The sequence below is a fragment of the Trichosurus vulpecula genome, chromosome 2 (assembly GCF_011100635.1).
Source record: "Trichosurus vulpecula isolate mTriVul1 chromosome 2, mTriVul1.pri, whole genome shotgun sequence".
Lineage (NCBI taxonomy): Eukaryota > Metazoa > Chordata > Mammalia > Diprotodontia > Phalangeridae > Trichosurus > Trichosurus vulpecula.
In genome coordinates, this window is record NC_050574.1 from 396,451,926 (window position 1) to 396,479,376 (window position 27,451).

At 38.9% G+C, this 27,451-nt stretch overlaps 1 protein-coding gene across 2 annotated transcripts; it reads left to right on the forward strand.

Annotated features, from left to right (window-relative positions):
- Window positions 1-586: 586 nt before the first annotated feature.
- On the forward strand, window positions 587-14,165 carry SHOX (short stature homeobox). 2 transcript variants are annotated; one of them, XM_036747498.1, is made up of 5 exons: window positions 587-1,075; window positions 5,197-5,405; window positions 9,800-9,857; window positions 10,030-10,118; window positions 13,076-14,165. In XM_036747498.1, exons 1-5 carry the CDS (start codon window positions 799-801, stop codon window positions 13,319-13,321), a joined length of 879 nt encoding a protein of 292 aa, XP_036603393.1. In that variant the 5' UTR covers window positions 587-798; the 3' UTR covers window positions 13,322-14,165. The 2 variants fall into 2 exon arrangements, with proteins under 2 accessions (XP_036603393.1, XP_036603392.1); XM_036747497.1 differs by having other exon boundaries at window positions 799-1,075; window positions 10,030-10,121; window positions 13,076-13,321.
- The last annotated feature ends 13,286 nt before the right edge of the window (window positions 14,166-27,451 follow it).

Below are 27,451 nucleotides of genomic sequence, written 5' to 3' on the forward strand. Positions count from 1 at the left end.
CAATCAGGACCTCAGAGTCCCAGAAACTTTCATAACCGATAATCAAGGTTCATTTAGAAATTGGTGCTCCCTTTCCACCACATTTTGGTCATTGACCAATTTGACAATTAAACACCCCCGCCCCCACAGCACACACACACACACACACACACACACACACACACACCCCACAAACCACGCTGGATCGCCAGGATCGCAATAAAATCCTCATCTCCAACTTTTTATTAATTATCTCTTTTATTGCGCATCCTTTTCCTTGCTCCCTCGGCATCTATAAATTACATCGCAAGAAGACATTCTGAAAGACGTATTCTATTAACTAGATACGTTTTACTCACAGTGCTGGCTAGCAAGGACCTCCTTACAATCAATAAAGTCTTCCAATGACTTTCATTTCTGCAACCCATTTATAGAATGCAGATACCTGTTTGGTTCGCTCTTGCTCTCCCCTTTAAAAATTTTGATCTTTACCCCCCTTCACCAAGGTGCAAAGATGCCAAACAGTGATGAAATGAAAAGAAAGCCAATTGCTGGACTGGAGGTGGGGGAGAGATAGCTGCTAGGAGTCCGCCTGCGACTGTGGAGTAGTCAGTAATTGCTGGAGACAGGGAGAGCTGGGGGTTGGGCTGAGGTAGCCATGTATAAATAGTGTGATCTCAAATTGAAAGGCATAAATAACAGCAGGAGTGATCTAACCCTATACAGCCCATCTTCTACGTGCAAAAAAAGCGTGCGGAGGACAGCCAGATCTCCTACTGAAAACAAGTGAATCTCTGTGGATAAGATCACCGGGTAGCCATGGAAGAACTTACAGCTTTTGTATCGAAATCTTTTGACCAGAAAAGCAAAGAGGGCAGCAGCAGCGGCGGCGGCAGCGGCAGCAAGAAGGAGACTATCACATACAGGGAAGTTTTGGAGAGTGGGTTGGCTCGATCTCGGGAGCTGGGAAACTCCGATTCTAACCTTCAGGACATTACTGAGAGCAGCAACCATTGCCCAGTGCATCTTTTCAAAGACCATGTAGAGAGTGACAAAGACAAACTGAAGGAGTTCAGCACGGGCAGGGCTGCGGAAGGTAAGCGAGCGAGCCAGAGCCCGCGCCACCGGACCCCCTGCCGCCCGCGCCTCTTCGGGAAGCCTGCTTCTTGTGCTCTCCTTCCCCTCTTTCCACGGGCGGGGAGGCCCCGGAGCTCCACAGATTGCTTTAAATTAGATGTTAAACTCTATTAATTTAAGTCCGCGGCTCCCGCTGAAAGAACAAGCCAATCAATTGCACGTCTTTTTTGAAAGGAAGAAATGAAAGAGGGAGAGGGGGACTGTGAGGCAGGAGTGATGGAGACAGGGAAAAGAGGGGAGAGAAACAAGGAAAAAAGAGGGGAAACAAGTGAGAGTAGAAAATGTAGATTTGATTTTTTAGTGGGCTTTTCATTTGATATTTAAAATCAAAACTTTGTTGTTGCTGAATGAAGAGCAAGCGTTTATCTGGCATAAAAATTCGATTTACCGTGGGGTGGTCAGTTCGTGGTTGAGCCTGGGGTCTGTGTCTGCTTGTGTGCGTGTATGAGTCCTAGGGAGTCCATCCCTATGAGTTTAGCCTAACATATACAACGACATGCATAAGGTACACGCACATTTCTTAAGTGTGCTAGATCCATAGCGACAATGACGATTTTTCTTAAACTCTCCGTGTACATTCTAGATAGCTAAGAGATGTAGGGTACATTGCTTAGCTTGGGAGGATTAAAAACAAACTCATAAGATCGGGTCTTCCGCTTTGCTGGACATCAGGATGCTCTTTCTTCTAGTAGAAAACTTTCTACTTTGGACCCGGAGGCTTTCACGTTGGAAATTTAGATCTTTAAGACTCCTTGGAAAAGACTAGGCTGCATTAAGTGCAGGTGGCTGATTTAAGGGGATTACAGCAGTTGGGATGTCTTCTCTCTGTGTATATTTGCGTAAACTCCTTGGGCCTGAAGAAGCTAAAATCATGGAATCAAATAATGTCATCAAACCTTAAATTTATCAGATCCAGGGCATCCCAGTCCTGTCTTTTTCACCTTGCAAGACCGTGGTCAAATTAGTTTCACCTTTACTTTCTCTAATCCTATCTATTCAAAAAATGTTATTCTGAAGGGGGGAGAGGGAAAGAGGTTTGGAAGCTGGGAAAAAAAATGCAAGTTTGAGAAAGTGTCTTTTGAGCTAAACAGGTGTGTTCACAAAGAATGGATCGCTTTTATCTTTTTTTAATCACAAAGATAAATTCCGAGCAATTTTTGAGCAGTAACACGTTTTTAAACTGCTATTTATAGATTGGTTTTAAATTTTAAAAAGAAAAGAAGCAGAGGACAACAAATCCATTTATTTGTATTTCTCTGCTTAAAGGGAAGAAAAGGTGAGGTTCATAGCCATGTCTTCTATGGGATGTATTATCATTAAGACAGTTTTGTTTCTATTTATTTAAATCTCAAAGTGAATCCCTAAAGTTTCTGAACCATTTAAAAGATCTGTATATCTTTCTAAAGCCTTTATTTTGTCCCTTCCAGTGTCTTGGAATTATAGAAAATAGTCATGCCGACTGTTGGCAAGAGGAACGTGCATGACTCTGTGTATTTCCCTATATAGACACAGATCAATTTGAATTAATAAACAGAGGGGTTTTCTTTAATAGAGACATGATTGGCTATTTAAATTCATCAAGGAGTTAATTCTAATTTCAAATCTTTATATTGGTCGTTCTTCCCAATCATTCCCCAGTGATTCTGCAGAAGGAATTGGCCAATTGATTCTCCCCTTCTTCCAGCCTATCTCCCTCCTATCTGCCAAAGATAGCAAACAGCAAAGCAAATTTCAGAGTTAAATTGGTACATCAAGCACCAATTTAAAGGAAAGAAGGAAGGAAGGAAATGAACAAGTGAAGGAGGAAGGAAGGAAAGAAGGAAGAAAAGAAGGATCATTTCCATAATTAATTTCAAGAGTGGTGTGTGAAGAACACCCATTTATTTGCATAACTCGATTGTGTGAGAGGGTCTTGGGACCCAGGGTACAGCTGGATTGGGATAGATTCTGGGATGTCCTAGGTCTTCAAGGCTTGGTGGAGACTGGATTAGTTTTCTGAAAAGCTCATGTTAGGGTCACTTGATGACCTCTGGAGTTGAATTCTCCTGCTGGGCCTCACATTTTGGGGTTCTGAGATTATTGAAATCAAAACTGAAAGAAGAATAACTTCCCAGGAGCTCTTCCACTCCACCCTCACTTCTCCAGGAACATCGTTCCCATTATTATTGACAATAAATGTTATATTGCTTTAAAATGTAATCCTTTAAAGAGGTTCCTTTGAGATTTTTTATTGATCATTGATGATCAATTCCCATGGAAAGCAACCTAGAGAAATTCCAGGGAAAGGCATCATCCAAATCAGTGTGTGTGTATGTGTGTGTGTGTGTGTCCGCGCTCGCACGCGCGCCTATGTTCCCATATTTTTCTTTTCCTTGGAGAGATTGGATACTGGAGTCCCTTGAGGACTCTTCTAGTCCAATTTGTCCCAAATTTTTAATGCTTTCTAGAAAAGAGTGGAACTTAGAGCTGCAGGTGAGAAACTTGACCTTCTGAAGCTGTGGGGATTATCCTTTCAAATCAAAGACAATCACGGGGATGCTCAGTTGGAAGCAAAAGGATGAATCTTTTTTTTGCTCCTGGCTTCTAACATTGTTTTAGTGGGCATTTTCTTAATGAAATGTGGCGCCCTGTCATCAGACTAAAGACTTAGGAGAGAAAAGCTATTACACACTTATCACACACTTGTATATATAGCTGGCATCTTTCTCACATGGTGCTTTTTTCCTTGCATTTTAAAAGTGAGTCTGATGTGCTTTTGAAACTTATGCAATGGATTTTACAGGGGATGGGAAATAAATCCTAAGCAAAATGCATAAATACGAAAAAGTTACTCAGTTCTTAGTTCTCTACTAAGAGATAAGCATACACAGTTTTTTGGATACAGGAAAGTATATTTCTTGGTACACTGGTATATGGGGGGAATATATGAGAAGAGAGAAAACAAAACAAAGCCTAAATTTATATAACCAACTCACAGATCAGTGGAGGGGGAATGTTCCTACTTTAGAGATTTCTTTGTAAGAATTCTTTAAAATGGGTTAGAACCCTATAGAAAGGTAAATTCAGTTAGAACAGTGAATAAATAGCTCTCAGCATCCCCCAAAGGTGCAGCTCCCAGTTTAGTGTCTTTGAGTCTGTGCATGAGTCTATGTTTTTTTAGGCTGCAATTGGTTGCAGATGGTTTTCCCAAATTGTTTTTTTTTCTTCATTGCTTTAGGCTTGTAGGTCTCAGGATCTTGACTGCCACCTCCTTTTCTCTGACTTAGGAATAATCTAAGACTGCTTTGGGAAATTATGTCTATCACTGTATCCCCCTTTAAATATGTTTGTTTTTGACTGAATTGTGATTTTATGGGTGTAGAGAGCTGTTTGGGAGGGAATTCCTGTACTAGTGCAAAGAAGTACCATCTCTGCAACTTGGAGTCTTAGAGTTTTTTGGGAGCACTGAGAGGTTAAGGGATTTGCTCAGTGGATGTGTGAGGTGAGACTTGAATCCAGGGCTTTCTGACTCAGAACTCAGCTCTATCCTCCATGACACACTGGCTATTGAAAATTCTATGCAAAACACACATATGTACATACACATATCTTAGCTGATATTTGCAATTGCAAAATGGAAAATTAGGAAATTGTATAAATATTTAAGCCAAAGACTTTCATCTGTAACATACAGATCATTGCAAAAGTGCCATTTCCCCAGCTCCTTTCCTTGTATGACATATCAGTTGTGTGCAAGTCATGACATCTCACAGAGCTTCTATTTCCTTGTCTGTGAAATGAGGAGACTGAACTAGATAACCTACTTGATTCTTTTCGGTTCCTGATAAGTTTTAGCTAATTGCCTTAGTAATCCACTTTTGTAGACAAAGCCTACCTCCTTTCCTCCCCCTCCCCCATTCTTCCAGAAAAAAATATTAGGAATTTGGAGAATAAATAGAGTAGGTGTAATAATGAGCAGGAGAGTGGTGCAGTGGTGGTGGTGGTAGTGGTGGGGGATGTTTCCACAGAGAAAGAACTTTTTGAAACATTGAGGGGAAAAAAAAGCTTTATATTCCCCCTCCCCCACCTCCCTTCTGGCAGGGATCTACGAGTGCAAAGAGAAGAGAGAAGATGTGAAATCTGAAGACGAGGATGGACAGACCAAGCTGAAGCAGAGAAGAAGCCGAACCAATTTCACCTTAGAGCAGCTGAATGAGTTGGAAAGACTTTTTGATGAGACTCACTATCCAGATGCCTTTATGAGGGAGGAGCTGAGTCAGAGGTTGGGACTCTCTGAAGCTAGGGTGCAGGTAAGTCATATGGGTTTCAGGGAATGCTTTCTCACCTGGGCTGCTTTCCAACAGCTTGGAGAGCTCTTCCTCCTGTCATTCCCCAGTCCATTCACCCTCCCTGGTTGCAGAAGGGTCAGGACTTTGGAAGCTCTGACCTGGAGTGTGTGTGTGTGTGTGTGTGTGTGTGTGTGTGTGTGCACGCGTGTGTCTGTCTATCCATCTATGTATGTATGTATGTATTATTTTACCCCTTTCCTCTTCCCTCCTGGTTTGCTTTGTGGGGTGCTAATGTTTGGCCTGAATTTTGGAGGTAGAAAACAACATGGAGTGGGCTGGGGTGAGGAGAAATGATGTGTAAATGGATACTTACCCAGGATAAGACAGGGCTCACACTCATCTCCCCTTCACTCTTTTGATTGCCAAGGATTCTTTTACTCCACAACTCCTTATTATAATCTCAATCTCTCTCTCTCTCTCTCTCTCTCTCTCTCTCTCTCTCTCTCTCTCTCTCTCTCTCTCCTCCCCTTTCTTCTTTCTTCTCTCTGTTCTTCTGTCCCCTTATCCACTCCACTGGGGTGTCATGTAGTAGCAGAAAATACTTGGCATATTGAATAGCAAGCTTGTCTGGTCTCTTTGGGACCGGATTATCCAGAGTCGGGGTGGGGAGTAGAAGGGTCCCCATCTGACTCCCAGAGCAGGCGCATGAATTCATATCACCCCATCTGGTGTGTGGAAATATATGTATGTTTTTGTAAAGGTACTTATCACAGTATCAGTCATGTTACATTTTCACCAGCATTAGTAAAGGCAAATCGGATATTTTTTGCATTGTTTAATTTAGGAAAAGACGATTCTGGTTTTGAATGCACTTTATTTGAATTGTTGCTCCTGAAGGTTAAAATCTGCCTTTCGCTTTGTCTCTCATTTTCCTGAGGGAAAACTGAAGGATGGGGAAGGAAGGGGGCCAAAGAAAGCATACAAAACCTGGGGACAAGTTTCAAATAAAAGGAAATTAAATCAGATCAGTCTATGTTGTAGGATCCAGAATGGGCAAAGGAACTTTCCAAGAGTGTCTATTCAGTCTATAGCTTGTTATTTGTCCTTTATATGCAAATAATGTCTTCTACCTCACCTTTTGAAAGAAAATAAGATGTCCTTATAAGTAGGAATTTAAAAGAAATATTGAGTATCTCCCAAAAGAAGTCTTGTGTCCCTTCCCAATCTCATTCTAGCCCATCCTCCCTCCCATCTTTTCAAGAGTTATCTGCATAAGTGGCACATCCAGCTTAAATAAATCGTTCCTCCAGGCATTTTTCTGAGCTAGTGCTGCTGGCTTTTCTCTGCGCTGGTTAAAATAATCCTGTATAAAAACAAGTAGGGAAAAGATCCCTTATAGAATATATGTCCTAGCAAGGGACCTTTTCAGAGGGATAGTGCAAGGAGTGGGAGGAAGAGAACAGTCTGAGGGATGGGACATACATGCTGGCCTATATTCTCAGGAAAGATTGATCTAACAGCACCATATAAATTAATGAAAAGATTAAACTTTTGCTGAAGGGGACATCAACTTTTATGTCATCTCCCAGTATCTTCTGCTTGGGATCTGTAATATCTTCCAGGCCTTGATGTACTGTTTCTATAAAAATAAATTACTTGTAATTTAATTCTGCACTCTTTCTTTCAGTAGTTTATTACTGAGCAGAACCTTAACAGGATGTTCATAGTTACAGAAAATTGGTTCCTCAAGTCCTTACAGGTCTTGAAAAACCCTAAAATAAAAAGGGGGGGATGTGTAGCTATTGATTCAGGTGTGAATTTAAAATTAACTACTGTAAATAAAAAATACATGGAAATATAAAAGAATAATTGTTGTATGTTGACCGTAGAAGAATCACATAATAAGGAAGAGGAAAAGGCAGAAAGTGCTCATAACATTCATTAATTGAAATATATATTGAATGCTGAAATAGTTGGGGGGGCTTAGGGGAGGGCAGAAACCAATGATGGGAAGAAAAAAAGGGCTATATTTTAATACTATCTGAATTGTTTTATAATCCTTTTCTGTACAGCCTGTCCCTTGTTGTTAAAGGATATAGTTTCAATTTAGTGTGGAAATTTGCTGTAAATAAATTGAGGCTCCTATGGTAGCTGGTCCTTATTAACCTTTTATTTTTAGTGTTGTACTGGAAACTCATATCACCCAGCTGTCAGGGTTATAATTGAAAGTTATGAGACCATAGTGAGGAGCAGGCGGTAATTCAATTACAACAAATATCTTTGGGTTTATGGTGCAGGGCTAAATTAAATGTCATTATTCACTGTCTCTAATGGAAATCAAAAGGAAATCAGATTAGAGCATTTGTGAAAGAAATCACTGAGTGGTCCTTAATGAAGAAATAACTGTCTAAACCAGTGTACTGTGCTTTACTTAGCATATTCATGACTAATTGGAATTGATCGTGAATCACACCAAGCCTGATTTATTATCGCTTAACGCAGTGGCTAATTCATCACTTTTATTTCCCATAATCTTATTTTTTTTTCCTTTGGCTGATGGGAAAGTGAGCTTTGCCTTCTAGGTTTAAATATGGCCCTGATTTTGAAAATTGCAGAAGTTGTTCGAATGTTGCTTCTCTCTCCTCCCCCTCCCACCTCATTCCAAAATCCATTAAAAATGCATTAGCTGAGGACGAATTTCATATAATAATCACCTAGAAAAGGGAAACTTAAAAAAAAACAACAAAAACCTGATATTTTGTAAAGATGAGTAATGTGCGACGGGATAAAAAAATTGGGATGTAGTTGTTAGATAGCATAGTAAAAACTTTCCTTGTAGTTCATAGAACCCTAGGGGGAAAATGTCTCTACTGTGTTCAGACTAGCCGGTAGGTCTTTCCAAGGCACACGCCTCATTGTAGATTGAGACAACGGTATAAAAGTCCAACGAATGAAAAGTTCAAGTTACTGTTTTTAGTCAGACTGTAGTCTTCTAAATAGTTCAAGATTTGCTGAGGTTTAACTGAGGTGGGGACGGCTTAGTATTATTCGGGAGATCAGTTAGTGTTCCGGCGGGTCAGAAAGGGAGGGCAGAAAGAGCACTTTAAGCCCAGCAAGGCACTGAAGTACCCTGGGTAATTAATGCCTTCGGAAGCCTTTCTTTGCACTAATTACTCCGTTGTAAATGACCATCATTAAGGCAATTGAAGAAAGCTTGAAGGGGAAAGCTGCTGTAGGAAGTGCAGTTAGTTTTAATTAACCGTGTGATCGCTTGGCAAGTGTAAGAACATCAAAGGTTGGAGGTGTTTATTTAACTTCAGATTTTATCAGCGATGGAAGTTAATGTTTGTCCGCAACCCTGAGCTTTGTAAGAGTAGGGGTGGGGCAGTGGGAGATGGGGGATAGGGGAATAAAGAGAAGGCGCCTCGGGAAATCATTCCAGAATCTTTAGACCAGATTTGCGAAATTAACTATCTTCCCCAAACCCTATGCCTTTCTTTTACAGAACTACAATTTTGGGGGGAAATTTTTTTTAAAGGGCAACCGTTTGATATGGATTAAGCTGATGTAGAACCGATTAAACAAAAAGGCAATCGAAAGCGGTTTTTTAAAACTAGTTTTGGTTATTGGAATGAGACCAACTTTTATTGCATCACTGACATTTTCCTCTTCTTTGCATAATGACTCCTGAAATCTAACTTGGATGAAGTTCGTTATGTTTTTTTTTTTTTTAAAAGGAGTGTATCAAAAAGTCATCGGAAGATCTTTGGATAGTTGTTGAGAACTGAGGGGGAATTAGTGCCCCTCCCCCACCCCCATTTATTTGGCTCTCGGGTTGCTCCACTGCTGTTTACACTCCGTTTCAAATCCTTACCTGATCTTAAATTGGATCCTTAAAGGTTGAGACGGACCCTAAGAGATGGCAGCCAAGCTGTAGGTAAAGTTAGGAAGTGAAGTTTGTTGGATGGGATTTGGCCCTGAGTAATCTCTGTTTTCTCTTGTGGTGTTGCAGAGGCTGTTTTCTTCTGTCCTCACTCCTTGATACCAAAGACCTTAACTTTTCTGGTCTGGGAAAGTCATCAGAACCAAATAAACCTTTCTGAAGGTCACCCCTTCCTTACCCCCTCTATTTCACTTTATTTTTTAAAGTATCGAGGCCAATGCCTTTTTTGTAATAAAGAAAAAAGAAAGTAGCCAATGGCATGTAGTAAATTGGGGGAAGATTCCATGGACAGAGAACGGATCTGAGATTAACTGGAGCCAGAGATTACAACTCTTTGAAACCAAGGGGTAATAAAACTCCAGAGTTGAGCCATTCATTCTCTCAGCGTGTGCGTGTGTGTTGATTTCCCCTCTCTTCATGTTGTTCTGTTCTGTCCTCTTGCCCTTAGGACCTGTCCGTTTCTTTTTTGCAGGTCTGGTTCCAAAATCGAAGAGCTAAATGCCGAAAGCAAGAGAATCAGATGCACAAAGGTGGGTGATTGAGGGTGGTTCAGTTCCAGGACTCTCAGGTTCGGGACTGAGGATTTAGGGCTTGGGGGCAGGGAGGGCAAGGAGGGGTGATGGGGTCGATGTGTCCAGAGAGAAAGGGGTAGAGAATCCGAGAAGATGGCAGTTGCTGACCTGGAATCTATTTTTTTTTCAGGCGTTATTTTGGGAACTACAAGCCACTTAGACGCCTGCAGGGTAGCCCCTTACGTTAATATGGGAGCCCTGAGAATGCCTTTCCAACAGGTAGTTCGTTTTTCTTCCTTTTAAACCTTTGCCTCATTGCGTTCTCTCCCTTCCTTTCCCTATTTCCTTCTCTTTCCTCCCGTCACCCCCTCCTCTCCCTTCTCAATTTGCCGTCTAAAGAAAGGAAGTGAGACACTTTTTACAAGTGGCATTTATATACAAGTTGGCACGTATTAAAATCACGCTATAAAACTTCAAAAGTTACCTCTGGAGGGGAAAGAAAAACCCCCAAACCAAACTAAAAACAACAAAAATAAAAAAAAATCCCACCCATCCACGAGCCACTTCCCCCAAGCCGCCTTTGCAGGCACAAGCAGAGGAGAAATCATGGAAGCATGTGGGGAAGACGAAGTGAGGAGGCCAATCGGAGGCTTTGAAGAAATAAGGTCTTTGCTGCTACTCCTCAAAGAGGCAAAAAGCACAGGTCTTGGAAGAGATTCTTTAGATTCAATTTACTTAGAATAGCGTTGCGTTAGCACCACCCAGACTTCGCTCTGGGAGAGGTGAAGTCCTCTGGTCTAGTGAAATCATGCAGGTGCCGGGGGTCCACTGAACTGCGTAGTGATCTAACCAGAGCAGAGTGCGCTCTTCTTGCATAATTTGGGCTCTTAGGACCATTTAAGTAGACAAGAGGAAAGCAACCTAGGTGGCAAAAAAACTAGGAAACGAGTCACATCAGGGAGACGGAAGACAGTGTAATTTAATAAGTTTGAAATATCTAGCACAAACACAAAACCAAGAATGGCCCTTTCCTCCCCGCTTCTTCATCCTCTAATAAATTGATAAGGGAAAAGAAAGGGGGACAAATCTTTGTACCCCAGGATTTTGGGCTGGGAGCTAGGCTGAAATCTAAGGTCTTAGTTTCTTTGAAGCAGATAGCTGAAAAAGCAAAAGAAAAGGTTCCCCACCTAAACTACACCACAACTAGTCTTTTAGAGCTGGGGGGAAAATTCGACGCTGAATAATTGAGCGTCCTCTTTTCACAGCGAGGTGGTTGGTCTGGGACCTCCTTTCAGGAGCCAAAGAATGAGGGGACTGTGTGTATAGACCGTGTAGCTCTGCACTCCCCCCCCCCACTCTTCACATTTGGGGATGTGGGGAATGAGTCTGCAGGAGGTGTGGGTGCAAGCAAAATTAGTTTTTTTGTGGAAATAATTTAGTCTTTGCTCCCAGTGTCCCAACATGGAGGAGAGTGACTCCCCCACCCCCTTTTTATTTTCTCCCCTCCTAGGTTGGAGCAAAAAAATTGGTCGAAGGAAAATGAAATATTTAAGATGGTAGAAATTATGCCCAGGTTTTTTTTTTTGAAAGGGCGGGGTTTGAGATTTATATTTGGATCCTAAAGGAGACTGAAATCAGTTTGTTCAATCCCATGTGTTTGTGGAGGTGAAGGAAGCTCCAAAATAAACAGTAACTATTGGTCCCTTATAAAAGGTTAAAGAGTTTTTAGAAAGGTATAAATAAACAGCCCTGAAAAAAAAATGCCATTTAGCACTTGCTGGCTCCAAGGCCAGTAGGCAGTTCATTTTTGAAATATTAGTTGACTGCTATGTCTTCATCCTCCCTCCCTCCTACCTTGAGTTCTCTCTGTCTCTCTTTGTCTCTGTTTTTATCCCTGTCTCTCTGTCTCTACTCTGGTTTTCAAGATTATGCCATTCTTACTCCCCTCCTTGCACCTCCCCCACCAAGTTTAGGCAGCCTGTTCTCGTTTTAGCTTTGCGTCTTATGTGCCTCGAGATTGTTCGTGTCATTCGCCTCCCAGTTTATGCATTCCATCCTTGGCCCTGGCTCTGGAGCCCGAATTTCCAGCTTTAATAAGAACATGGCTTACCGTCGAGCTAGGTAGCACCCAGTTCCCTGGCCCAGGGGATAATCTATGTGGTGGAGAGAAAGGCACTGGGATTCTATTCCCCTAATTGCCCTTGGATGTGGTGTGTTGCAGCCTTAGAGATCTGGTAAAACTTTAATTCGAAGATCAGACTCCTGCTGACTCAGGCCTATGCCCTCACAATCTGTCTGCTGAGGACACTAACCCAGCAGAGCGGTGTAGTGACTTTTGCCTTGGGGCCACTCTCCAGCTACTGATGAGGTTGAAATGTCAAAGGGTCAAATAAAGCGAATTTTTGGTTTTTACTAGGTTGCATCTCTCTGGAGCATAACTATTGGTTCCTCCCCTTCCTCCCCGCCCTCTCCCCTTCAGACTGAGGAAGGATTATGAACGTGCACCCTTGGAGGTCAAGCGGTAAAGCAGGGAGGCCTTTTACCATCTCGTGCCCCCGAAGAATCAGTTACTGCCTGCCTCATCATTTCTTTTTACGGGTGTTTGCTGGAGACCTGGAGGCTGGCCAGGGTGTGACGCAGATTTATAAGAGTGCAGCGACCCCTTCTTTTTCTGCCTTGGGACTTGGAAAACCCCAATCTCCAGGGGGAGGGGAAGGTTTCTTTTTGCTCCCCTGATAAAGGGCAAGGTCTCCAACTGGGCAGAGAAGAGGCATTTCCCTGAGAAGTTGCATCTCCACTGCCAAAGCTAAACAGAATAGAGATTTTTTTTTTTTTTTTTTTTTTTTTTTTGGTGAGGGATAAAACAAAAGATAACACTCCTTCAGTAATTGTAACAACCCCTTTCCCATCCTCTACTGCATCTTCGGCTGTAGTCAAACAACTGGGCTCTCTGAAACGAGTGGCCAGATATTTGGAGGAATGGGACCTCAACTCTGGGCCTCAGTTTCCTCAGGTGAAAAAAGGGGTGGGGTGAAGTAGATGGCCCTTTCCAGTTGCGAAATTCTATTACTTCTTCCCTTTCCCTCTCCTTTCTTGGGACCCTACTGGCAGAAAGAGATGGAATATGGGATGGAGGTGGGAAGCGGGGAGCTTAGTTCCTCTCCCCTAACCTTATCTGTTTGTCTACTCTTTCTCCTCTTCAAATCCCCCCTCCACCGTCTCCTCCCTCCTCCCAGGTCCAGGCACAATTGCAGCTGGAAGGCGTGGCCCACGCTCACCCTCACCTGCATCCCCACCTGGCTGCCCACGCCCCCTATCTGATGTTTCCACCGCCTCCCTTCGGGCTCCCCATCGCCTCCTTGGCGGAGTCAGCCTCCGCTGCCGCCGTGGTGGCCGCAGCTGCCAAGAGCAACAGCAAAAACTCGAGCATCGCCGACCTGCGGCTCAAGGCCCGGAAACACGCCGAGGCCCTGGGGCTCTGACCCCCCGCGCCACGTGTGACACGGAACGGACTGGAACGCCCTCCTCCCCTTCTCTTCTCTCTCTCGCTTTCTCCTCCCCCTTTGCCAAGCGCCAGCAGCACCGGGACTCGACCCCTCGCGTTCCCTCGCCCCTGTCCCCATTTGGTTCTCCCTTCATTCCTAATGTCCTGGTCTGGGCTCTCCCGAAACCATCGGCTTTTTGTTCTTGAAAAGACCCCACCGAGTGCTTTGACAGACTCAAGGTCCCAGGAGTGCACGCTCTGAGCCCAAAGGCTCCTCACTCACGTCGGACCCCACTTGGTTCTGAAGAATTTAGGCTCGAATCTCTCCTTCTCTCTGGCGCTTGGTGCTCTTAGTACAATTAAAAGCAGGAGGCAGTGATGGGCCTGAAATCAGCCTCAATACTAATTGAGAGTCGTCTTATTGAAAAAAAGAAATACGCTAAAACAAACAACAGCAAAACCCTCACAAAGACTTTCGGGAAGATAAGGAGGTGGTGGGCGGGAGGAACCCAACAAAAATCCTAAATGATACTAATCTGTGAACATTGGGACTTTGGGATTTTGACCCTGGCAAAATTGATCACATCAGCATTACTCATCTTCTGCTGTCAGTTTTGCTACCCTGTGCATGTGTCTAACTAAACACATTTTGAAGATCATAAAATATATTAAACAAAAGATCCTTGGGGCTGGTCTCCATTAAAGATGACATTTCTTTGTTGCCAACAGTATTATTTCACTGCCATGAATATCTTCCATCATTGAAGAGCTGCAGCGGAACTGGTTTGAATTTAAATGTGGAATTTCAGATCTGAGGCAAGAGGCAGTACTTTCCTTTCCAGAAAAAAAAAAAAGGAAAAAAAAAAGCAGCAATAACAAAATGTGTCTCTCAAATGGCTACATCCTTTGAAGAGGGGTGGGGCGGGGGGGAGAGAAAGACCTGAATTGCTAAAGCTGTAACCATTAGTGGTGACTTGAATTATGGGAACAATATTAATGCACAGTTTGACCCCATATTACCGGAACTAGTTGAGATGCATTGTGCCATAGGAACAGGTTGACTTTATAATTTTGCAAATATTTGAATCTTGAATTGACTTTTTGCTGTTTTACAGAATTCAGAAACAAAATGACTGACATAAAAAGATGGACATATGGTTCTACGGCATAATACTGATGCAGCATTAATTTTAGTGAAATGCAATTATGTGCAGTAAAGTGCAATACTGTAAATATTATAGATTTTAAAAATAGCCGTATGTTCTTACTCTGTCAATATCCAACTTTGCAAGAAAGATCACCTAGTTCTTGATGCTCAGGCATAAAGGACTGGGGCATTTGGAGTTCTTTGCCAAAATGACAGTTAGATTCTCTAGAAGTGGTTAAAATGATATGTATCACATATGGAAAAAGATGGATGCCATGATCCCTAGTCCAATTAACGTGCCATATTTCTGGGAAGAAAGCTGAAAAGCTATTTATGACATTTTTTCAATAATTTTTAAGTAAGAGAGTAATGTTTTGTAGTGGTAGGCAATTCCAGTATTTTTTATTTTATTTTATTCTTTTGGCCAATACTGTAGACACCAAATAGTAACTCGTCTTAGCAGATAGTATGAAAGGGAGGGAAAAAAATCTCTTGAAATGATGTAACCAAAGTGTCTGAGTTTCCAAATCATGCACTTGATTTTTTTGTGTATTTTTATTTCAATCAATTTATTATGTTCTGTTTATTGAGAGAGCAGTACTGGACTTGTCTACCTCTAACAAGATGTCTATTTTTTGCCTTAGTCATCAAGGCCTGCATTGATGGAAGCTTATCCTCTAAATAGTGCTGCCTTTAGGCCTCTTAAAAATATGTATATATGTATATGTATGTGTATATATGTATACATATACATATATGTGTATGTATATATATTACATATGTATTGATACATACACACACACATGACATTTAGTAACCTGGTAGTACCAGTGGCATTTACCGAAGTTTTGATTTCAACAACTGTTTTCATAAGGTAGGACTTGACGCATTTAATCTTTCCAATTTAGTCAGTTATAAGGTTCTTCTGTCCCTGCTGAATTTTAATATTTCCCACCAATCAAATTTTCTGAAACTTAAAGGTTGATTTTATACCTACTCATGGTGAAAAGTAGATGTTTTTTGAAAATCTTAAAATTTATAAGTCTCATCTGCCATTTTTATCCCTTTGTTAAAACTGTCTTCCCCTTTGGATAATTTTTTTTACCTTGTTATTTGAATAGAACTCTAATAAACGTGGCAGAGAGAGAAATCAGAAAAAGAAACAGTGTTTTAAACTCATGTAGCTTGAAAAGAAGCAGTATTATTTAAACTAGTATAAAGCTCACATTGTACAACTATTTTCTCTCTCTTTTTTAAAAAAGCAACCACCTCCGCCCTAGCACTTTTTATTTAAGCATGAGACAAAAGAAAGGAATTTACTTAAGCTGAAACTCCTTTAAATTCAGAAATACATCTTGAAATTCTTTCATGCTGTAACTAACTGCAGTAATAATACTACTTCACACTTTGTAAATGTTGGAAAGAGTATTCAAAAATGTCTATTTTTTCCCAAGCTGAAAAAGTTTTACAAGATTTCTCTAACCATATCTCGTGCGTGCGCGCGCACACACACACACACACACACACACACACACACACATACATACATACACACACACATCTGTATTCCAGCCAAAGCAGAGTCTGAAGCTATAAAATGGAATTGTTTAGTGGTTCTAGTTCTATGAGTCTTGAAGCTAAGGCCAGCTAGTCAATGATGTCCAGTTGGGTTTATAATTCTGATAACTAAATTGTTTTCCTATTACTGCTAAATTTCAAATTAATGTCTAAGAATACTAGTAAGTCAATCTGATTTTTTTTTATTATCAACTTCATGTAATATTGCCAAAGCTGATTGAATGGAAAGATTTACTGGGAAAGAATGAGTCCACATCCTACGAAAACAAAATTGACCGTAGCCTCTGACTTCCTATTTCTTTGGTCTGTTATAGTATCTTCTGGGTGGCACAGTTTGTTTAAAGGAGATAAGAGCAACTTTATATTTTTACATGTTTTGAAGCAGGCATCACTGAAAGACTTAGGAGGATAGAATGCCAGCAAATGTTCATAAGAATGATGCACTTCACTTAGATTTTCTTTCTTCCAGTTTGGCATTCATGCTTGAAAGAGTGAAATGCCATATTGCTGCTGAGTTTGGCACTCATTCTACTTTTGGTGAAGCATAGTCCTGTTGCTGCTTGGGCCCGAAAGCTCACCAAGAGTGGCATTGTACATGGTGTGCTCACAGCAGTTTCTTCTTTCTTTCTGAAATCTTTGAGTAGAAACCATTGAGAAATTCATTCAGTTATGGTCAGGACTTACTATCCCAGCTTTCATCTTTATTTTCCTTGTGTTAAGAAGTGTAGTGAATGCTAAGAGGTCCTGTTAATATATGTGGTGTACTAATTTCCAAGGGAGTGCCTCATTGAATGATGGTGTTCACATTATTAACCTTTGCATGAATTTTTGCTGTGAGAATAAGGAAGAGCCCTTGGCTTTCAGAACTGGGGACTTTGGGCAGATGTCTACTGGACTGAATTGGTGTTTCTGGTTTTAAAGGATTAATTGCTTTACATAGCAGGTAAAATTATTTTTAAAAAGCAAAATGAAACAGAAACAGAAACACCAAACATTTCAGTGAGCCTCTTAGAGAGAAAAAGAAATCATGACTGCCAATTTAACTGAGATTCAAGTTTTCCTGCAATAAAATCATATGGGTCTTCAGAAATAGCAAAACTGGTTGAACTGTTGAGTAGTTTATATATGTTTTCAAACATCTGTAAACTTGAGGGAAGGGGGAAATAGAGGATAAAATCAACTAGTTTATGCAGGATTTATTGATATTTAGATTACATGTTGTGGATGTTGAATCCCTCTCCCATATGCTAATTTTTTTCTTCCCTTGTCCATGATCCTCACCATATATGAAGTCCAAATCAACCAACCCTTTTAAACAAAAACTTGTATTTAATTAATTTGGGGTATCTGACTGGTGAATATGGTTATTAGATGCATGCTTCTGCAGAACTACGACACATGTAAATGTCAGTATTTGGGAAAAGTACAGTTTTCCAAGGGAAAGGGTATGTGCTCTTATAGTACCTTAAGCCCTCAGTTATGTTAGCTCTACTCCTCCCACCCTCCAATTGTTTCCTTATTATCTTTAGTCTTGGACACAAGGAGGTGACAGATTCTATTTTTATACAATTCTAAGAAACAACAACAATAATACAAGTTTTCCTTCCCCATGCCCTCAAAAAAGAGAAAAAGTAAACAACTTCAATGGCAAACAACTTTGTCAATATGAAGATTGTTCATCTATTTATGCCTTCTCTCATTAAATAGACATGAGTAGGGGTACAGCATCTTGTTTGATGGGCAGAGACTTTAAGCATAGTCCCTGCTTAATGCAGACACTGGAACAATCCTCTGCCTCTCTCACTTAGGAGTCTAATGTCTTGTAATAGGTGTATTTTCTTGCTCATTTTTATCATTACTCCAAATAGATGGATGAGTGTCATGAACTTGTCAGAACTTCTGACTTGGTTACCTCTATCTTTTGTGACTATGGGGGAACCTAAAAAGATACGAAGTATTTGAAAGTATCAGGCTAGTGTTATAGTTCATGGTTCAATGATTGGCTGTTATTAAGGGGGAGTTATAAGACCCAGGCTTATGGGAAGGTACCGTTTTTTTTTGCTCTGCATCCATCATGTCCATTCCTGCCCTTTAATCATTATAATAGCCTCTGAGTCCTTCCCTAAGGGTACAAAGGAGACCACACTTCTATCCTTCTCAGCATCTTCAACTGAGGCCCAAGAAGGACTCCAAGTTTTTAATTTGTGAGGCACAGTTCTAAAGTTTCACTTTCCTCCAAGTTGGGGGTATCTCAGTTGACAAGTTTGATATTTTTATCTGGTGCCTAATTTATTAAAAATCGGTCTAAGAGTAGGCTGATTTTTTTCAATACACATTGAAACTTGATGCAATTTATAAACATTGAATTGAAATTTGATATTTAATGAAAAGTCAGTTGAGGAATGTAGAAAATATCAAATTTCAAAGCTATTAACACACTATTTATTGAAAGGTGATACTTTCATGAATCCAGGCCCATAGTATGTAGAAATTACATCAGAGATAGGCAGATCTCTCTGTTTCTCGGTATTGATGTATGTGGATGTTTTATTTATTTTTTGTTTGAAAGTTTCTAAATGTGTGATATTTTAATTATGTTGAGTGTAAATTTGACATTGCTTTGCATTTATTTTTATATTTTTAAACCTGTTGCTTTTGCAAATTTATGAGCAGCCAGTATGATTTTACAGCACCATTACAATGTTTGGGTTATGTATACAGTCTGTCTGAGTTTACAGACATTTCAGGGATTGCAAAAAATGAAAAGAAAAAACTATCTAAAACCAACTGGTCTTAAAGTTTGTATCCCTTTGTTATTGTGGAAAAAATATTTTGAGTTTTTTGGTCATGCCAGCATGCTCTTACACAAATTCATCAAACATGTTCACTTCTAGTTAAAAGAGTGTATTTTGTTGAATCATATGGTATGAATGTACATCTTGTAAAAGTGACATATGAATAAACTTATAAATATTTGTATCTAAGTGTTAAAAAAACCAAAAACATACCCTCAACTCTTCCCCAAGGAAGATGATTAGAAAGCATTCAATTATGTGATAGTCGAGCAGTGTATTTTGCTAACAAATCTATTCAGAGCTTGACAACAATTTATAAACAAAACATTTTCCAGGCTACTCTGTCATGGACTTCTTGCTCTATGTATTTTTTGGACATTTTGCTGCTTCTTCTCTTTTTATTTTTTTTTTCCTATTCTTGGTAGATGTATTCCCATAGGTCAAGAAAAGAAAGGGAGAAGGGAGGACCCAAATCATTATTATATTTTATTAGCAATATTTTTAAAAAGGATTAATAGGAAACAGAAACATTTACTGAGCTCCTTTTGTGGGCTAGGCAATGACTATAATTTTTTTGATATGAAAGCTTTAGATATTAATTGAATTTAATTTTTTATGTTATTCTGTTTCTTTATCACTCCCTAAAACTTACAGTTTGGTACCTGTTTTACTTATATATTTTCCAATTAAAGAAATAGACTAATTGGCTTTTTAAGATGGCTACTTTTTTGGTGGGATGGTGGTGGTTTTCTTTTGTAAAGGAAAAGCTAATAATCTATTAAATTCCTTTCCATTGTTATCCATTTTAAGTGAAACAAAATAGTGATAATAATAGTGGCATGGCAGCCCATACATGTGTATGACCTTCATTGCATTTAAGCCCATTTTATTCATTGCTAATGGCTACCTAGGTGAAGGCAGTTGGATTTCATGAAGCTGTTCCTTGGTCACTGGGTGAGAGTTCATGTTTTCCCACATCTCTTAGAAAACTAAACATTCACATGCTAGCAAAATTATTTTATATAATTCTGCCACTTAATTTAATTTGAGATTGAGTGATTTCTAATTTCAATTAGTGGTGTTCCATGTTGATAATCTGAGCACAGAACTAACTCTTGGTGAAATGTGACTGCTTCATCTTTCTGAAGCAATCCTACTTCTATAAAACACAAATGTATTAAAATGAAATTGCATGATTATAGATCTAGCATGTGTGAAAAGTCAAATGGAACAATTCCGAGCAAAATAAATCCACTTAAAGAGCCTGGATTATTTGCTCAACTCTTCACATTTCATCAAAATACTTATGATGGCAGAATTTCCACTTTGTCTGCAGTATAGATAGCTAAAGTAATAGGCAAAATGTATACATCTCCTCAATAAACTTAACCAAGAAACTTTTCTCATAGTGGTACCTAGTGAATGATGAGACTGGCATTTGGATTCTCCTACCCTTGGGAGATAATATGATTTTTAGCTGTTTTTTTAATTTTAATTTTTTTTGGGTGGGGGGATTAGTTGAAAGTCCAAAAATATTTTTCAAGTCATTTGGGTTTCTGGTATCAAACTCAGTGCATTTCATTTGTATAAAACTAATCAGATGTTGTTTGGCACATTATTTGATATCTTTCTTGTTTTTTTTTTTTGGTAAACCCCTTTCCTTCAAGAGAAAATAATTGGTTTTTATGAAATGTAAGTCATCATCTTCTAAAATGCAATTTCCACTTGAATTTCAGAACCCAGAAGGTTTATACAATCATCAGCCAGTCAACCTTGCCTTTACAGTCTTAGTCTAGCTTTTTCCAAAGGTTATTCCATGGCTTTTCTTGGTTTAATTCAACATTAAACATTTCTTATTGTTTTATATTGCATAAGTGTACACAAAGTAAAGGAGAATAATGGTTCCTATGACCATTCTAAATCTGAACACTTGGAAAAATTATACGTAAATATTTACTTTTCCTCATGAAATACAAATGTTGTTTCCATCTCTAGGCCAGTAAATTTGACAGCTATTGGAGTGCTGACATTCATGGTTAGTTGCTCCTTCAAAGGCAATGATGATTTAAAATGTAGGACTTTAAAAGAGAAGTGGAGAAAGACAAATACTCAATTAGCCAAAAATATATTTTTGCACAACTAAGATGAGCTCTTTTAGATTGTCTTTTATGAAGCAGTTAAAGAAAAATGTTTTAAATTTAATCACTGCATGTAATTATAGGAAAAAATATAAGACAATGAGCTAAAGATAACCATGGTTAATGTTGGTCATTTATGCTACTGTCATTGCCTCCTGCTACAATAGATTTTCCTGAATAATTTTAGGTTTTTTTTCCTACTTTGAGCTTTTAGAAATGGAGAGAGATGTGTAAATTGTGTTGCCAAGTGCTACTAGTTTGCACAGTAGGTTTTATAGTTTAAAAGAGTTGTGAGGGTTTTTTCCTTCTCTATCTTTGTAGTTGGATTTTTTCCAGCTCTCAGTGAAAATATACTTTAAATGAGAAAAATATTTTAGTAACACATTTTCATTAGCATTTTGGGAAGAAATCCCAACACTTTTGGATAAAATGTAGAAACTGGAGAGAATAGAACACAAACACAATGATTTTTTTTGAGGGGGGTAAATTTCCTTTTTTGAACAGCCTATCTCTTAAACAGTCTTCTTTTTGAGATATTAAGATCCTATGAAGAAATAGAAGAATTGGGTTGGGCAATCTATCAGAATGCTAAAAAACCAAAGCATTAGGTTAATAAAGAGGGATACCATAATTTAAAGAAGCACTGCATATTAGAAATGACAGTGAAATGTGAAACAAAAGGAAATATTGAGTATGGAGTCCACATTTTCATTCTTTGAATCATAAATCAGACACCAGGAAATAGTTTGAATAGAAAGAAATACAAACCCATGCACCGATGAGAGAGAGAGAGAGAGAGAGAGAGAGAGAGAGAGAGAGAGAGAGAACTTACCTAATGAGTTCTCCATCCAGAGAAACAAGTGTATGTCTGAATATCATTAGCTGGGTTAATGAGTATAATTCCACCAATGGGCTAAATTTGTTTGGTGTAATATTTAGATGGAAGACTACAGGAGTAGCAAAGGATTTGGTATTATTACTCTCTCCCTGCTTCTTTTCATGAACATGAGGTCTCTATTCTCCAGATTGATTTAATAGGAAGATATTTGCTGTGAGAGTACAGACCTTCATAATTATTCAACTTTCTGAAGTAGTGGCATCTACCTCTGTAACAAGTGAGGCAATGACTAATGGAGCAAATGTGACAATTTTTTTGAGGTGAGAGCATATTCCTAATAGGTGACTTGAAAAGACATGGTATCCTTCATTAAATCAATCAACATGTATTTCCTGAGTACTGACTCTGTTTAGTGCCATGCCCTCTGTACTAAGTACTATGGTAGACACAAAGAATTATAAATAATGGTTCTTGTCTTCAATGATTTTTAATCTCATTGGGAAGAGAAAATATACATAATTATAGCTATGTTAGATTTAAACATTTTTAAAAAGATAAAATATTGGAAAGACTTCATTCCTTTTCTTTTAAACAATAATAAAAAAGTATATCCAGTTTAGATTGTATCAATTTCTAGTGTTCAAACAGGATGAGACCTAAAGAATTGGTTGATTCATTTGGTCAGCAAAACTGGTGGATGGAAATTGTTCTATTTAGTTTATTTATTTTTATCATCTGTGTAGTTACAGCTATATTTTCATGGCACTAATTTAGAATACTCATTAATGAGGTTAGTTTAGCTGGCAGCAATATCTCTTATATTTTAAAGTTGTGAGCAGACAACCATGTTGCATGGGCAATAAACTATGAAAACTGAACATATATGTATAGAATTTACTATTGTAATCGAATAAAACTTACAACAAAATTAGTCTCACATATCTGATGGCAACTTAATTTGTTATTGTGCTATATGATAATTAGGCTAAATGATAAGGAATTTATACAAGTTGCTGTAACTGGCATATTTTCCATTATCGAGAACTGCTATAGGACTCACTGGGGCTGGGGTTGGGGCTGGAATAGTGTGCTACTCAATTTTCCACTAAGAGACCCCTTTGATCTGGACCCAGGTGTGTGGGTTGGATTGGATGCAGTCTTGGGGGAATCTAGCTCTTTAAAAAGAGGGAAGAGGCTTCCTATTCTCATGCCTTTGGCTCACTTAAACGCCAACCCTGGTGCTCCAGGGAAAAATTTACTTATTTCCTACATTGTAGCTGATTTCTAGGGTTTCTCTAAAAAAGAAGAGAGTAGGTATTCAATGTAAAATATGAATCACTTATGGGACAGTTATTTATTTTCTACATATAAAAAGAAAACTAAACATACAATATTTATAAGCATACATTTGACAAAAACAAACTTAAAACAGAATCCAATTTCTTAGCTTACAAATGTTATAGTCTTCTGGGAGGCTGATATTTAATCTTATCAGAGCACAAAGTAGTTAGTGAGATTGACGATTAGACATTTTATGTTTTACCTTGGCCTTGCACTCTTCGTGCAACTCTATGTATATATTAGCTGTTATAACATCAGGATTGGGCTGATCCTCTCGTTAGTAGTCATCCTCTTCAAGGTAGAGGCTTCCCCTCTTGCCCACCAACTCCATTCGTTGGGCTGAGTATCTTTGGACCTTTCTAACTCACAAGGTCACTCTGGGCTTGGATATGTACATCTTGGGGTAGATACTCATTCCTCTAAAATCAGGAAAGACCAAACACAAAAGCAGAAAAGTCAGTGAGAAGCCCAGACATAAATTTACCTTATTGAAACTTTTTTTTTTACTAGCTGCCACATGAGTGAGGCTGCTATGGATTTGGATTGGAGAAGGAACAAGCCTTAAATCTCACTGGAAGGCTTGAAGTCACATGATGTCACCTGGAGGTCAAAGAGAAAGGCATACAGTACCTGTCCTCCTGCCAGGGTTATGGGGTTGGGGAAGGAAGATGACCAAGGGACCACTCTGGGTATACCACAATCATGCCCAAATGTCACATTCTTTCAACACTGTGTATCACATCCTGCTAGCATGAAGGAAGTTTCTCATCTCTAAAGCCTTGAAATAATTAGTCACATATGTTCCTAGGAGTTTCCAAGGGAACTCCAATTGCAAATTCTATGAGATGGCCTCTACAGGCCAATTCAACCTCTGCTACACCCAGATATAGTCAAACCAAATATTTGGCTTTTCTCTTCATATTTTTTTTTATTTTTTAGTATTTATAATCAATGTGTCAGTATCAGTTCTTTCCCCTAATAACATGTGTGTTTAATCACCAGTAGTACATATGTTAAAAATAATCCTCATCAATATACATTTATAAAGACACGAGTACTACATCTTATTTCCCAACAAATAGGGTTCCCAAGCCCCTTGCTTGCTGCCCATTCACTCTTATATCATGAGTCTTTCCTCAACAAATTGGGTCCATTGTTACTTTATGATACACACTAAATGTCCTTGATGTTATAGGTTTTATGCAGAAGAAACTTGTTGACAGAGGAAATAGACTGCATACTTGGAAAGTGGAGTAGGGTGGAGGTAGAGAGAAGAGACTTGGATTGATAACGTTGTCACAGTTGTAACAGCAATATTGTAAGGATGATCAACTATGAAAGACTTAGCTACTTTGATCAAGACAATTCCAAAAGACCCATGATGAAAAGCCCTATCCACCTCCAGAGAGAGAACTGATGAACATAATGATCAACAGTGCAGATTGATGCATCCTTTTTAAAATTTTGAAATTTTATTTTGGAGAAGATTCTGGGAAGATCGTGGAGCAGTGCCAGAAAACTTTTGCATTTCCAAATATTCTCCACAGAAAAGAGAACATCATCTCAGACTAAACGTAGAGCAGCAGAAATTAAAAAAAAGTAAAGGTAAAGCAGTTTTCCTCCTAAGACAATTTAAGAAGACCCCAGGAAAGACCTGACCTCCAGGGGCAGAGATTCAGCCTGAGTGAAGTGCAAATAGCTCCAGGCCAACTCTGAAAAATCAACAAACAACAAGCCCTAGGATTAGTGGGAGTGGATGGTGGATTGCAGCCTCAGCCTTAGAAACTTTCATCTCACAGAGAGTACTGGGGTCTGATGGCTGATTAGGAGAAGATTGAAGGATTTTCCACTACTGAGGAGTGCCAAGCACAACTGTGCTGACCATACGTGTCCTGGGCTGTGGCTACCGGGAGAAGGAACTAGCATACACCTGGTGAGTGTAGTAGCAGAGGGCAGGGACCCTGTTGGCTGTAGGCACTTGCAAGAGAGTAGAGTACCTGGTTTCAGTTCAAGAGCAGAGAGGACAACTGTAGCTTGCAGCCACCTGAGGGACCACAGGGAGCAAAATCATTTGTGGGACGGCATGGCTGGAGGCCCAAGCTGCAGACAGCCCAAAGGGTGGAGAGAAAAGGCCAAGGTTGAGCCGCAGGACAGACCTCAGAAAATAACAGTAAGAAGGATCTGAGCTTTGGGGCATCGTTCCCCATTCCTTGGGGCTCCAACTTGATTATGCTAATAGCTGCTAAAAACAAAATAAAAATAAAAACGAGTAAGCAAAGGAGAAAGAACTCAACCATATATAGCTACTTCGGGGATAGAGAAAATCTGGGTTCATATTCAGAGGAAGATAATGGAGCTAAAAAAAAAAACACTTCTTTTTCAAAGAGAAATGTCAAATGGTCCCAAGCACAAAAAGAGTTCTTGGAAGTACTTATAAAGGACTTTGAAAATCAAGTAAGAGTGATTGAGGAAAAATTAGAAAAAAATAAGAGTAATCCAAGAAAATCAAAATAATTATGAAAAGAAAGTCAACCAGCTAGAAATAGAGAATCAAAAATTTATGGAAGAATACAATTTCTTGAAAATGAAAACTGGGCAAGGGGAAGCTAATGACATTCTAAGATACCAAGAAATAATAAAACAAAATCAAAAGAATGAAAAAATTGAAGAAAATGTGAAAGATCTTCATCTAGAGAGCAGATTGGGGAGAAATAATATAAGAATAGTCAGACTATCTGAAAATTATGATAAAAAAAGAATATTGACATGCTATTACAAGAAATTATCAAGGAAAACTTCCCTGAAGTTCTAGAACAAGAGGGCAAAGCAGAAACAGAAAAAAATCTACCAATCACTACCTGGAAGAGATCCAAGGAGCAAAATTTGTAAGAATATCATAGTCAAGTTTCAAAGCTCCTAGGTTAAGGGGAAAATATTACAAGCAACAAGAAAAAAAACCAATTTAAATATCATGGAGCCACAATAAGGATTACACATGACCTAGCAGCTACTACATTGAAGGACTGTAGGTCTTGGAATACTATATTTCATAGAGATAAAGAGCTGGGGTTATGACCAAGGGTAACTTAACCCAGAAAACTTTAGTATAATTCTAAATAAAAAAAATAGACACAACAAACTGAAAGACTATCAGGTATTTGTGGTGAAAACAGTGGAACTTAAGGGAAAATTCAACATATAAGATCCAGGAGAAATAGAAGGTAAGCATTAAAGACCAATTATAAGGGACTCAATAAGGTTAAGTTGTTTACTTCTTATATGTGAGAATGTTATGAGTACTTTTATGACTGTCATCATTATTTGGTTAGTTTGAAAGAAAGGCTTGGGCCAAGCTGTGTCTGATGCGGCGATTCTTTAAAAGAACAGTGCAGGGAGAGATAAAAAGCAGTAATTATCTCATACATAAAAGGAAAAATTGATACAGAAGTAGCTAGTAGAGGTGAGGGTAGGTAGTGCTGGAACCTTACTCTAATCAGGAATGGCTTAAAGAGGGAAATATGCATATATATGTATGTATAAAATTCTTCTAAATTCAGAATGAAATAAGAAGGCAAAGGGATGAGGGAGAGAGGATAAGAGAGGAACTCTTGGAGGGGTGGATAGGTTAAGGAATAGCAGGATAAAGTAGCAGGTAGAAGGAAAGCAAAAAGGAGAGGAAGGATAGGGTAAATAGAGTGAGAAGATAGTGAGAAAAATAGGAAGGAGGAAAAAGTACAATAAGTAATTATAGCTTAGAATATGAATGGGATGAATTTACCCATAAAACAGAAACAGCAGATTAAAAATTTAAATTCAACAATAAGTTGCTCTCAGGAAATGCTATAAAAATGAGACATACACATATAAAATAAAGGGCATAAGTAGAAGTTATGTTTTTGAAAAAAGCTGGGGTAATCATGATCTCAGACAAAATTAAAGCTAAAATAGATTTAATCAAAAGAGAAAAATAAGGAAACTAAACTATGTGTCAGCAATATTATTCAACATTGTTTTAGACCATTTAAAAAAACTACACTATATAAAATACCTAAGAGCATACCTGCCAAAACAGACACAGGAATGATAAATATAAAACACTTTTTATACAAATAAAACCAGATCCACATAATTGAAGTAATATTTATTGTTCATGGGTAGGTAAAGCCAATGTAATAAAAAAAGAACAATTTTACCTAGCTAATCTGTTTATTCAATTGCCATCTCAATTAAATTACTAAAAAATTATCTTTTTTTTTGAGGGGGGAAGGCAGGGCAATTGGGGTTAAGTGAG